Below are 14,757 nucleotides of genomic sequence, written 5' to 3'. Positions count from 1 at the left end.
ATGTGTCTTCTTCCAATTCTATCTCCTGGCTTTTTTCTCCTTTTTTACTCACAGATCTGGATCTTATATCCCATCATATATACACATTACCTTGTCCAATCTTTACCTGCTGGTCCCACCTTTCTTCAATCCTTTTGTCTATGGGGTTAAAACCAAGCAGATTCGAGATCAGGCAGTAAAACTGTTCTGTTCTAAAGACCACTTGATTTTTGATTAAGATATCTACTGGTACTGGTTTAGAGTCTCATCTTTGGACCTATGATGAGATCTCTATCACCAGGCCAACTAGGTGGCAAAAACTTGAAAGGCTGGGGTAATGTTCTCCAGGAAGCTGTGTATGCTCTGAATCAGTATCTGCTGTATGGTGCTGTTTCTCCCATAGCCACGATCCATGGGTCCAGGAACCAAGGGGTAGAAATGGCAGTGGTACCGCTCACTATTACCCCTAGTGATCCACTAGGAAAATTTTTGCTCCCTGTCCCTACGACCCTGAGCTCTGCTGGTCTACAGGTTTTTGTTCCAAAATGAGGAGTGTTTCCTCCAGGAGAAACAACAATGATTCCACTGAACTGGAAGTTAAGACTGCCACCTGGTCACTTTGGGTTACTTATGCCACTGGATCAACAGGCCAAGAAGGGGATTACATTACTGGCTGGGGTGACTGACTCTGACTATAAGGGGGAAATAGGACTGCAGCTAAATAATGGAGGTAAAGAAGAGTTTTCTTGGAATATAGGAGATCCCTTAGGGTGTCTTTTAGTACTATCATGCCCTGTGATCAAAATAAATGGAAAACTGCAACAATGCAATCCAGGCAGGACTACCAATGGCTCTGAAACTTCAGGAATGAAGGTTTGGTTCACCCCATCAGGCAAAGAACCATGGCCAGCTGAAGTGCTTGCTGAAGATAAAGGGAAGATGGAATGGGTAGTGGAAGAAGGTAGTGATAAATATGAACTTCGACCATGTGATCAGTTACAGAAACGAGGACTGTCATGCTGTTTTGTTCACTTTATACTATTTAAGTTGTAAGATATCAAGTTTAAGAATGAAGGTTGCCCAAAGATTTTCATCCTATTCTGGAGAGATTTAATGTGTTTCCAGTTATATGCAAGACAGTTGAGTATTGTTAGGTAAAAGAAAAAAAATGTGTGTTTTATTGTTTTTATTTGGAAATCGGATATGGTTTAAGGTGATATATATAGCTGCCAAGTTGACAAGGTGTGGACTGTCATAGTCAGGTTCATGTGTCAACTTGGCTAAGTTGTGGTACCTGTTTGTCTGGTTGGGCAAGTGCTGGGCTGTCTGTTGCAATGAGGACTTTCCTAGAATTAGATCATGATCACGTCAGCTGCATCCACAGCTGATTCCATTTGTAATCAGCCAAAGGGGAGTGTTTTCTGTAATGAGTGATGCTTAATCTAATCATGGGAAGCATTTTAAGGTGGATTCAGAAGAGACAGGTTCTATTCCTGCTTCGGCTGGTGAGCCTCTCCTGTGGAGTTCGTCCAGAACTTCCATCAGAGTCGCTGGCTTCACAGCTTGCCCTCCAGATTTTGGACTCTGTGGTCCCATGGTCACGTGAGGCACTTTTATAAATTATGTATTTGCATGTGTTCCTGTTGATTCTGTTTCTCTAGAGAACCCTGACTAATACACTCTATCTTCTGGCTTCATTAACTTGTGAGATATGCAAAGTTAAATATAAATCTAACAAAACTATCATAACATGAATGCCACTTTTTCTGTTTCTTTTTCAAAGCATCACCAGCATTGTTTTTTTCTTCATCCTGTAAATTATGTGGTTTCTTTTGCTTACTCATATTGTACAATTATCTTGTGTGTTGTTTTTTTTTTTTCATTATTTGTGTTTATCACATATTTCCTGGGATGCAGTCTCAGGGATAGAGAATAATGGGCCAGGAGATTAATTATAGTATGTACCTGCAAGTATATCAGTAAAATGAAGGCAAAAAAGTTGATTGGGTCAAGAGAGTATATGAGGTTTATTTTATTCTCATTTTGTGGACTCAGATGATTCTCCAGAGTCTTCTGAAGCTTAGATGATACTCAAGGGTAGTCCTAAGATGGAGCAAGTGTGCTACGTTTTTATAACCTCAGATCAACAATTCATTATAAATAGTCCTGTGTCTATAAAAGGTAAAGCTGTCCCAGAATATATATCTGAATCATTCGACACTCGTTCTAGAAGAGTCCAAATGTAGTCTACTTGACACCACCAGCTATCCTGTTTCTCTCCTTGAGGACTCATACCATTTCAGGAGTTTAGTAATCATCTCAGTTAATGACAGTTTGTTGCTTGCCTGCAAGTGGAGCTGGGTCAGGCTGCTAAATTGCAGTCCATGCTGTTAAAGACCCTTGCATTGCCTCCATCTTTGCCATGTTGGCTCTGCATTCAGGATCATATGTCCAAGCAATGCTGTGGTTGATAACAGCAGCTAGCTTACATCAAGGTTTCAAGTGATTTTGTCTCTACCATACCTTTTTTGTCCAGAGGATGCTCTCTGGTGAAAATTCATATACAATAAGAAAATATTCACACTTCTTTTCCACTGCCATATACACATCCATATGCATCTAACAACCTCCTTTTGATTAATTTTCCATTTTTTCACACCCATATTTTGTCTAACTAACCAAATATATGCCCTTGTTTTTAAAAGCCCTATATACTTTAACCTGGAAACACTTAATGTTTCATATGTAAAGGATGGCCAGGTATACTTACCAAAAGTTTTCTCTCAGAGAAGGTTTCCCTTTCCTATGGTTTTCCATGATGGTTTCTGCACAGCCACCACATATTTTAAGCTCTTGCCCACTCCCTAATCCAAATAAACAATCCATGAACTAATTTTAGTCATGCTTTCATGATGGATCTTCTACGTGGCCCTAAGTGTGAGAAGAAGCAGTAGTGCTGGTACCACATGATCAATGACATGGAAATCAGGACTGCCAACTCATGCAAATTGTCTGTGCTTTTTAAAGTTCTGCTGGCGCTTATACCTTAATAAGCCATGTCCATCTAATGCAAGAGTTTCTGAATTAGAGGTTACAAAAACTGCCAGACCCTAAGGGCAATTCTGCCCATGTGGTCAATTAGTGTTTCTGGTTATGCTCTTCATCTATGCCAAAAATCAGTACCATGCCAGAACCTGTATATCAAAAGTGCTATAATTTTCCACTGCAGATCGTCAGTCATACTCCAGCAGCTAGGCTGTTGCATTATGATGTAGTATTTGGGGCATAACTTTTCCATCTTTTCCACCACTAATATCTCTGTCTAGTATTATATGACATGCCAGATCAACTGATTCAAGGAAAAAGGTATTTGCTTGGACCTGCTTAAAGTCCTTTTCTGATCTTGATCATATTAAAAACTTGGCAGCCTTTAGAATTACCCCTTATGTAAGTTAAAGAAGGATTCTTAGATGTGGAACAGGCTTTCCCTAAAACTCTTTCAGAACTAACAAAATTTCTCTTTTCTTCTTCATGGTGGAAGATGAAAAATGTATTAATTAGTTTCTCTAACTGGCATGAACTTTCACAGCCACTCCAGTAAATTCTTATTTAAAACATTTCTTGATTTAATTGTCACTTGTATTTTCATAGGTTTTCACCATCCACCCACATGAGCATATGTAACTTTTAATTTTTTAAATATTTTTGAGCACATGTATCTTAACAAGGCTCTAATATACTCCTAATTTCTTACTTATCCAGTCAGATTACCATGATGCTATTCATGCTACAGACTAATGTGATGGCTGTAGGATATCCATCTAGTTCATTTCTCTCTTGGGACCGAGGACAGAACAGGTGACAGATGTTCTGTCATTTGATAGTGTTGACAGTTTCACAAGTTAGATGTAACAGATGTGGAAAGATAGGCAGATAAATAATAGGATACTTAGGTATATAGATAGAGATGACAGATACAATTTTGAACTGTATATGAGTTTGATTGAGATAAGATAACTTTTTCTGCCTAAATATTTCAGTGTGTGTATTTCCTAAGGTGAAGGGCAATCTAGTCCACAACCACAGTATTGCAATCATTTTCAATAAATCAGAATTAGATTGTACTATAACCTAATTCACAGTCCAAATTCAAAATTAGAAAACTGTTTAAATTAGCACTTTTAAACTCCACTTTTCTTTGTCTAGAATTACATTAGGATCATGTGGTACATTTAACTATCATGTCTCTTTATACTCCTTTACTAAGTTACAGTTCTTCTGCTTTTCTCTTTCCTTATTGAATGTATTTTCCGGTATGTCCCTCATTAGGATTGCTTATGTTCCTCAATGATTAGATTGATGTAATTTTTTGCTTTGAATTGAATAATAAGGTTCCTTTCTACATTCATCAAACCCAGTAGATTATGATACATGGTTATACTAATATTAGTGATGTGTTTTGTTTGTCTGTTGGGTTCATGGTCCAAGAATCCAACCCGAGTCTCCCACATGGAAGGCAGGAATTCTAACTACTGAACTACCTATGCACCCCAAATAAATATGCAGAGGCATTCATTATAAACTTTTTTTTTTTTGCATGGGCAGGCAACAGGAATCAAACCCAGTTCTCCAGCATGGCTGGTGAGAATTCTGCCACTGAGCCACCGTTGCACCACCCCATTAGTGATGTTTTGATCACTTGGTAAATGGGCATCCATATTTCTTCACTGTAGACTTTTTTTCTGTGTAATTCATAATCTATGAAGCAATATTCTGAGACTATGTAAATACCCATTTCCTCATCATATTTTCACTCATTATTTTTGTCATTCTGTGGATGAATTTCAACATCTATCATTCTTTCTATATTTATTATTTGAAATTATATTAAAAGCAAGAGGTTTCCCCTCCATGCTTTATTTATTGTGTCTTTCATATGCATTTGGACTCATGGATCTGATTTGATTTGATGAGTTATATTTCCTTATGATCTTAATAATTTTGGTTTACAAATTGGCTTTAATTTGGCCAGAGACTGTCCTTTCCAGCTAGATCTTTAGTCCTTTAGGCAACTTTTCCATTATACTTTGAGTATATCCTAATTTTGTCTCAAAGAGCTCTCTATCTGTTTAGGTCTTGCCTAATTTATCTTAACAGTGTTTTGTAAATATTTGCCATATGGAATCCTTTTCTTTTCATTTTGTTGGGCAAATAAATTTTTCTTAAATGTTTTTTGTTTTTACACTCAATGGACACAAATTAGAAAAGATTGTGCAAGGGAAACAGAAATGTATTTCACAGAATTGGCAAATACAAATACCATGACAGAAAAATTTGTCACTCTGTGATAAGTGAACACTGTAAGGAAAACCACTTTTTATCTATCAGATATCAAAGGTTAAAATGTTTGATAATAAACAGTTCTTTATGGTAAGCATTCAAGCAAAAAAAATTTAGTCTTTGTTGAAATTGATTCAAATATATGGAAATTAATTGATTTTGAAATTTTAAAAATCATTATTAAGAACATTGTATAAAATTCATTTCATTTTTCAAGGTGTTTTATGCTCAGGAATTTACCTCATAATTTTCCAAGTTCACATGTGTAAGAGTGTGGAGAGTCCTGCCATTTGTCATTCCATTGACCTACTTTGTTCTCTATTCCTTTTGTATCCTTCAGTTTAGAACTGGTCGGGATAATTTTAAAACTACAATGAGTTAATAATCTGCACTCATGAAAGGACATTTCATAATCTACTGATAAATGAAAATTGGTTAAATATTTTCACATTTTATTCCTATATGGGTCTTATCTCCCCACATGTCTTGCAGTGACCAGAAGAAATTCTTAGATATATTTCAAAACTTTACCAAGTAGATTTAGAACTGTAGTAGAGAGGCCAAATCATCCTGATGCCTGTTTATGGCTTACTAGCTATGAATGGTGTTTTCTTATGGATATTTGCAATCAACCTCCTGACCAATTCATTTATCAATAGATTATGAAATGTTCTTTTGTAAGTTCAGATTGTTCATTCATTGTAGTTTAAAAATTATTATTGATATTATTATGCTTTGAATTCCATCAATGAAAATTTTTTGGAAATGTGTACTCTTTTAGCATAAAAATATCCATAAGTCTCTCAAATTTTTCTTCATGGCCAGCAAAGCCTTAATTATTTACTGTTTGACCTTTTAAAGAAAAATATTGCTGACCCCTAACTTATAACAATAAGAAATTATGTCTCATATTATTTTAGTTTCATTCCAGAAGAAATTATATTATTGAAGCAAAACAACTTTTGTTAATCAAATTCTCTAACCATCATCTCTCGTATGTATTGATACTTAAAATGATCTCAAAATATGCCCCATGATAGTCTCTAGGTTTATAAAATGTTCATCCTGACATAGAAAAGTGGTAAGGTCCAGTCCAGAAAACCAGAAAAATTACCCACTCACTACATGGCATGAAGTTCAATATTTATTACATAGGGGGTAAATTTGGAAAATCAAATCATGGACATCGCACATGGGAATATTTTACATAATCTCTAATACAAGATGATCTCTGAGCTGAGTCTTAAGGAACAATCCATTAACCTCAGTTGCTCAGGTCATTGATGAAATAGACTAGACTTAAAAGCATGTTGTTAATATTTACTGAAAGAGTGTGCTGATACATGCCTAAATAAACACACACACACAACATTACCTTTCAAACAGAGAGATTGGTTGCATCAACAAATTTTACATTTCAGTATAAAGTCTAATATATTTTTCACAGCATTCAAGAGTATTCTTGATGTTTGTTTTTTCCTTGTCTCCCCAAATTTTAACCTCCATTCAAATCATTAGGAAAGAAGTGCATTTCCCATAAAACACATTGTCTATTTCGAATTTCCTCAATCATCCATCTCTAGCATATGGCCATAAATGCCTTGGCCACTCATAAATTATTTTTCAAGACTCGCACTAAATGAAAACAATATTAACAGAACTAAAACACTTCTCCTGATGGCTTTCAACTACATTCCAGTGATTCATTTTCTTTTCTATTATCAGATCTGACTCATACTTTTACTCTGTCTCTTTCTCCCTTTTTCTCTTCTGAGAACTTAAGTTCGCAGGCCTTTGAAACATTACCATTTGATGAAACTACTTGTGTATGATTTTTATAGATATACATTTATAATACCGTAGGTCTTTGAAACCACTTGTGGAATTAGTGCAATGGGGAATTGATGCAGTTAGTGGAAAACCAGTTGACAGGTAAATTGAACAGCTGAATTCTCACATTCCTTGTACATGTAACTTTCTGAATGTCTCTGAAAATATATTTAAATTTTTAGAATTTATTGTTTCAACAGCCTGGCAAAGATTTTTGACTGAAGAACAGTCCAAATCCTTAGCTTTAACGACTAGAATGCTCCAAGAACAAAGCGAGGATACATTTTTTTCCTATAGCACCTGGAACTCCAGATGAATGAATCTTGGGTGTTTAAAATTCAATGTGAAATACACATAGTGAATGAGTCCTTCTGGAGATTTTAAGAGGAGAAAACTCAAACAGGGACATAAAAATATAGTATAGGGAAAGATATGTATTCGTTATTTTCTCTCTGCACATTTCTCACTTTCAGTACTCAGGGAGGATTCAAGACCTTATTGAGGGACAGCTATCATGGGATATGTTGAAAGCAAAACATGCAACTATGCTGGGAAATTTCAAGAAAAATTAAATCATAAATCCAAAACAACTCAGTTAATTTGATGTTTGTTTTATTTTGAAAGATTGATACTATTCACAAAGAAAGAAACATGAAGGCATTGATCAAGATGAATTTTACAAACACAACATTTTAATCACATGGACACGGATCTGCTTGGTCTTAATACCATAGACAAGTGGGTTGAGAAATGGAGGGAACAACAGATAAATGCTAGAAAAGAGGATATGGATGTAAGGGGGAATATGAGAGCCAAACCTATGTGTAAAGAAGGAGAAGAAGGCTAGGAGGTAGAATTGCAGGAAGACACAGATGTGAGCAATGCAGGTATTGAATGCCTTAAACCTAGATTCCTTCTGGGGCAAATGAAAAACTGTAATAAATATCTGGATATAGGACAAAGTGATGAATATAAGGTCAAACCCTGCAACGCTGAAGGCCACAAACAAGCCATAGATCTTGTTCACCTGGACATTTCCTGCAGCTAGTTTCACAATGGCCATATGCTCACAGTAAGAGTGGGAGATGACTGTCGTATGATAAAATTGGAGCCGACACTTTATCAGTACAAGACATGGGGCTACAAGAATGGCAGCCCTAAGTATAACTACAGCTCCTATTTGGGAAACCAGCTGGCAGGTGAAGATGGTGGCATGTCTCAGTGGATAACAGATGGCAACATAACGGTCCAGGGCCATAGCCACGAGGATGCCTGACTCTATTCCCTGAAATGTGTGTATAAGCCACATTTGCAGCAAACAGGTATCAAAATAGATCTCTGACATGTGAAACCAGAAGATTCCAAGAATCTTGGGCATTATGCTGCTACCAAGGGCAATATCTGTGGCACCAAGCATGGCTAGGAAGATGTACATGGGTTCATGGAGGCTGCGTTCAGATTTTATAATGAAGAGAAGAAAGGAATTTCCAACCATAGCAATGAGGTACATGGCACAGAATGGAATCCCAATCCAGCACTGTACAGACTCGAGGCCTGGGACCCCTACTAGTGTCAATACAGAAGGCATGAAGACTGTAAAGTTGGAAACGGGCATAATTCCCTTGGTGCACCTATGGCAGTAAAGGAAATTTTTTCATGAACTCTTATGCTTCTCTTCTCTTTCCTATTTCTATCCAAACCCAGAATATTGAGTCTTTCTGGTTTTGGTACAATTTATGATCATATCGTCTTTCTTACTCTTATTATTGTTGTGATAACAGAGATTCATGGAGAAACATCTTTGTTTTCAGTGAGGCATCCACAGTTACTATGTCATAATTAGATGATATATGCACTGCAGACAGACTGCCTTTAGCCCAGGAAATTCATCGTTAAGGAAACAACCTTCTTACCTCAGTGATAATTCCCTTCCAGACCTGTTGACCACAAAAAAAACAAACAAACAAATAATAAGAGTTGTTTATTTTGCCTTGACATTGCATTTTTAGCAGAGTTTGGTATCTCTCTGTCACATATCCACCTTCCATCTTCCGTAGATGTAATCCATCATTCCCAAATGGCTTTAACTCAGCAACTCTCAATTTGTAATGTCAAAGCCCCAAACACTGACTATTTCTTGCCCAAGAACATAAGATATTCATTTATATTTATATTTGTATGGATATCTATATCTATTTCTATCTACATCTATATGTCTATCTTTATCAGTGGTAAATTGGTACAAATGGCTGACAGTTGAATAGAATGTGAAACAGGAGTCTCTAGAAAAGAATATAACTCAAATACATATTTTGGCGAGTCTGGGACAATGTTCCATGCTATTTGTTAAATTTTAGTAAAATTGCATTTTGTTCTGTGTATAGTTCTCATGGCTGACATCCTTCAGCACACATCCTTTGTGTGCCTAAAATAGGAAGCATAATCAGCAAAATTCTGTAAATCACATTGAGGAATGAAAAGAGGAAAGCGACGTCTATCTGCCAAAGCAGTGCGCAGCATCAATCAAAGAGGCAAACAGAGTCATTTATGAAGACTTCTATGCTATGGAAAAGCTGGGGAACAAAGCCAAAATAGAAGCCAGTTTCTTGGGTTGAAACTTCTGTGCTACCATTAGCCTAAGATATGGCCAAATTAGGTCCACTGAGTTTAACAAAATACAGATACTGTAGAAAGTTTGGATCATTTTGTGAACATGGGCATAAGCAACTTCAAGAACATACTTGGATAAAAGGAAAAGTTACTTAAAAGGAGTCAAGTACAGAAATAGATACAGGACAAATTCTGGAATATTAGAAGTGATTCAGAAGAGGGACACTGAGCAAATGAGGAAAATCAGTTTTAATGATGACAATTTTCATAAACCTTGGCTTCATAATTCTCTGTATTATAAAATGACTCACTTTTTCAAGTGATTTGAGTCATGAACATCTCAACTCATACATTAGAGGAATGTTTCAGACACTGAAGAATATACTTGGGTTATTTCAATTTTCCTTAGACTCCACATTAAAATTGCTTTCAAATCTTTTAGGTAAGCTTTTAAATAAGCTAGCCACACATAGTGAATGTCATCAATGCACCAGTAATAAAGGAAGAAGCTTTGTTTTTTTGCTGCTAAATTTCAAGTGTAAGGATGAAATCAGCAATATGTTCTTATGTGAAGAAATGTTTATCCAGTAGTGTGCATTTAGGAGAATCACTAAACTAAGTACTCTGAATTACCCAAGCTTTCCCCATGATTAATTCTATGACTTTCCCATCTACACATCACTGACTTTTTCTAAGAGGGACATGTTTTTCTTCTACAAAGTTAGTCAGAACTGGAATAAGCAACCTTCAAGAGTTATCATGGTGTCTGACACATTCTAGAGTAAGGTGCTAACATGTAGTCTCACCTGAATGGTACATGGAGATGGATGGCAGGTGGGAAGATCCATAAGCAACTGAGAACCTCTTAATGGAGTTTTTCTTGCTGGCACTGAGTAATTACGGAAGTGATCTTGGTCACAGTGGGGTTAACCCCCTAATGTTGTTGGAACCTATTCTTATTCTTACCAGATGCATAAAGTATATTGCTCATTCCTCATATACATTCCACTCATCCACTTTGTTCTTGTCCTGGAATTCTGATCTCATTCCCAAAATTTTGTGTTCTGCAAAGCCTCCTCTCTCTATCTGCACTCTCTGCCAAGTTTTCTGTTGCTGTGGCCATCTGCCAATAGGATACTGAGCATACTCTCTTGGATAGCTCTTCTCACTTTGCAATCCAAATACTTCCTTTCTTCTACCAGTCTCCCAATTACATTTATCTGTTCATCCTCTTTCGAAACTCATGACAAGGTCTGTGGCATGCTAGGAAAAAGTTAAAATGTATTTAGCTCAAATTGGAGAACAAAGCTGCTAGCACCAGTTTTAATATTCCATAATGATTACGTGGAGAAGGAGGAGGAGTTATGAGCATGGGATTAGGGAACTTTTCAGCCACTAATCGAGACCCTCTGAGACTCAACAGACTTTAAATCAGTTCTCTTGGGTTTTTCCATGAACTGAAATCCCTGAAATAATTTCTACACTTACAAAAATACCCTTACTCTCTTGTTTTATCCTCCTTCATAAGCTAAATGCAGAGAGATTAATACATACAAGTTGTCATTTAATATAGCAGTATTCCTTTGTTGCTCTCCTTGTTCACACAAATCAAAAGCCACTTAAACACAGATGTGTTTTTATGTAGAGTCCATTCTTTTCAAATAAATTTATTTTCTACCTCTCTTTCATTTTGGTATTTCTTCATAAAATACTCCTTCCAAAAATATTCTTTTATGATATACAATGTTTCCTTTTTGGTTTTCTGGTGTCTCACTCTTCTTATTTTATTTTCTTGAAATTATTTTTGTGCAGTTAATAATATTCATAGCATGAATGATTCCATGGATATTTTTGAGTCCAAGCGTATTGATCTCTGTCCAGGGTTTTGCCCTTTTGACTAATCTCTTCCCCATCCCTCTTTTGTTTCTTTCACCTTTTCTTCTTTCCCTCTTTCCTACATTTCTTCAAAAGCAGTTGTTATATTCCTCCTATGTGTGAGGAACCATACTGGGTGCTCTTGAAATGAAAGAAATACAAGCTGTAGATTTGATACGTGGCTTCAAATTTTTCCTAATATGAGGAGTTGAGTTAACATATCTTTAAACATGATAGTGAGTGTCAAATTCTAAGAAACTATTATCTATGTGCTATCTTTCTTTTTAAAATCTTTCCTCTAATTTCTTGTTTTCCTTCATATAGTCTACTCAAAGGAATTTGATGCAATTTTGAGACATTGGCATATTTAGGAAGAATACTTTCATCTCATCATAGATATTAACAATGGATTTGAAGTGAAAGAAGAATAAAACTTAAGGATAAACATATAAGTGATACACCGTCCAAAATTTCCTCCGTGAAGGTAAGAGAAACAATTCATTCAGTTTGTAAACCACTGTCAGCTCATCTTCAGCTCATTCTTGAATCACCAAAGGTAATTTAGACTATTCATCATTTTGTTCACTGTCTCTCATGTTCTTCTAATTTATATTCCACAGATTTTTGTGCTTCCTGAAGTTCTAAAGGTGATTGTTTTCCCCCTCAAACCATGTAAACTTGTCAATAACTAAATCCACTCATGAGACAAGTCAAGTCACTATCATCATGCCATATCCAATAACAATATTCCCAGCTAAGATTTTCTGTTTCTGTGTCAGACACTTAGGGAATATATTTTACTCTCCTAATTTCATTTCAAGCTTCATATTCTTTGAAAAGCTCCCCCTCACACTTTACTTAGCTCTTGGGTGAGTAAAGTAATATTTCTTCCACTGTATTAGTAAAATTTAGAAACACTTTCATGCATAGGTTAGCACATACCAATCTAGATAATATTTTTGGTTAGGCTACTGAATATTCCTGATAGAGTCATAAATCCCAATTTGTTCCCTGACCTTGATCCATAGATATGCACTAATTGGGAAGCATTTATCAACCTGGCACTCTAGGTCTTCAGCAGTGTAAATTTGATTAAATCTATTTTGTCAATCACTTATAAAAAAAAGAATTGAGAAAATTCCATTTAAAAATAGCACATAAAACATGAAAAATTTAGACTTTGAAGAGAACTTTTGGATATTTACTTTGCTGTGAAGTATAGTATCAGTAAAAAATATTTATTTGAGCACAAATATTTTGGTACAAAGAAAAATTTGACTTGGAATAACACTTTAATTTCTTAGATAGTCTGACAATAAATTACCATGAATTTTACCTTGCATTTTCTTAAGCTAAAGGATACTTTACATACATGAAATGCCATTTGATAACCACTAATTTCAATATAAATACCAAGTAATGTTTGTTTCCCTGGCTAGGTAATTAGTATCTTTTTTCTTTGACTTCTGAGATATGCAAATTCAAACATGAACTTAAACTGAATCATCATGAGCTATAAACCATTTTCTAATTTTTGCTTTTTCTTAACACACTCCCCCCAACTTTTTTCTTTACCACAAAAATTATTTGGTTCCTTTTACTAATTTATAATTCACAGTTAACTTATTTTGTTGAGTCTTGCTTTTCATTACTTCTGTTTGTCATAGATTGGATTCCTGGGGAAACAGACATTGAGATGGAAAAATATGGGCCATGAAATTAATTAAATTGTGCACCTAGAAATAATAACAGTGAAAAATAATCTAAGGAAGCTGGAATGAGCCTAGAGCAAAACTGAGTTTTGCTTTCATTTCATTTGAAGCTTCAGATAACCTTTCAGAGCCTTCTGAAGTTTAAATGATACTCATTGTTGTATTTGGTGAAAACAGGTTAAGTTTTTATATCCACACATCAATAAGTCACTGGATGCAACCTTGAGGACATAAAAGGCAAATCTGCCCCAGAATATATATCAATAACTGTAAGAATGCATACTTGCCCCTTATAGAAAGAAGAGGTCCGATATAGTCAACTTGTCACCACCAGAGAAAATATATTTCTCCTTGAAATTTGGTGTCATTTTACTGTAGAATTTAAAGATAAGTATTTTTTATACAACCTTTTGGGTTCACCAAAAACGACTCCCTGTGCCAGGATATGCTATCTGGGAAGTAACAGTTAACAGAAAATCCTCATAGAAAATAAAAAAGAGGAAATCTGAAGTGCTGTAAGGTTGGACAGTTTCCAGAGTTTAAAAGTATAATAAAAGGGGGACACTGTGTGAGGAAGAGATGCTAAACAAATCATAAGATCTAGAGAGAAAACTCTGTACAAATAACAGAAAAAACAGATCAAGATTCCCAGAGATAGAACTAATGAAAGGAAGCTTTCCCCTAGAGATTAAACAACTGCACTTACCATGGCAATCTTAAAAGCTGTACTAAATATCCAAGGCAAGAATCAGATGTGGAAGACCTGATATAATGTCAACAATTAAACATGGGTTACATTAAAGCTCTGCCATAAGTTGGAACAAACATCAAGGAGGGGCCTTAGCATATAACCAATCTACCATAAAACCCTAGGCAAGAGCAAGAAACTGACTTACAAATTAATTAATTTGAAAATTAACTTGAGCACCTCAATTAATCAGATTCCTAGACATCAGCAAAACATTGCAGTCCATATTAAAAAGCAGAGGGTATGGCTCAATCAACTGATCAATTTAAAACTTCAGAGGAGACACATACTTTGAAACAACTATTGAAAGATATTTAAAGAAATCTCCTAAATAATTCAAGGAGATGAAGGAAAGCATTGATAGGAAGAAAGCAAATGGTGGTTATAGAAATAAAGGTTATTAACAAAACAATCAGTGATTGCAAAGAAGAATTGGGAAGTTTAAAAAGAATAATAGTGGAAATTATGGGGATGAAAGGAATAATAATGGTGATTAGAATACACTAAATAGCAGCAGATTCAAACTGGAAGGGAAAAAAAAGAATCACTGAACTAGAAGACAGAACAATCAAAATCATATAATCAGTAAAACAGATGAAGGATAGAGAAAAATGAAATATTGTCTAAAGAACTTAAGTGACAGTATTAACTTTACCAACAAAT

The 14,757-nt window shown here is 35.4% G+C and overlaps 1 protein-coding gene across 1 annotated transcript; it reads right to left on the bottom strand.

Annotated features, from left to right (window-relative positions):
* Positions 1-191: 191 nt before the first annotated feature.
* Positions 192-8,764, bottom strand: LOC143673241 (olfactory receptor 52A1-like). Its single transcript, XM_077147556.1, has 2 exons — positions 7,839-8,764; positions 192-222 (listed from the first exon to the last, which is right to left on the bottom strand). Exons 1-2 carry the CDS (start codon positions 8,762-8,764, stop codon positions 192-194), a joined length of 957 nt encoding a protein of 318 aa, XP_077003671.1.
* Between the last annotated feature and the right edge of the window lie 5,993 nt (positions 8,765-14,757).

Source organism: Tamandua tetradactyla, unplaced genomic scaffold (assembly GCF_023851605.1).
Source record: "Tamandua tetradactyla isolate mTamTet1 unplaced genomic scaffold, mTamTet1.pri scaffold_248_ctg1, whole genome shotgun sequence".
NCBI classification, from domain to species: Eukaryota; Metazoa; Chordata; class Mammalia; order Pilosa; family Myrmecophagidae; genus Tamandua; species Tamandua tetradactyla.
Note: the sequence above shows the minus strand (reverse complement) of the source record. Positions and strands in the feature narration are given on the sequence as shown.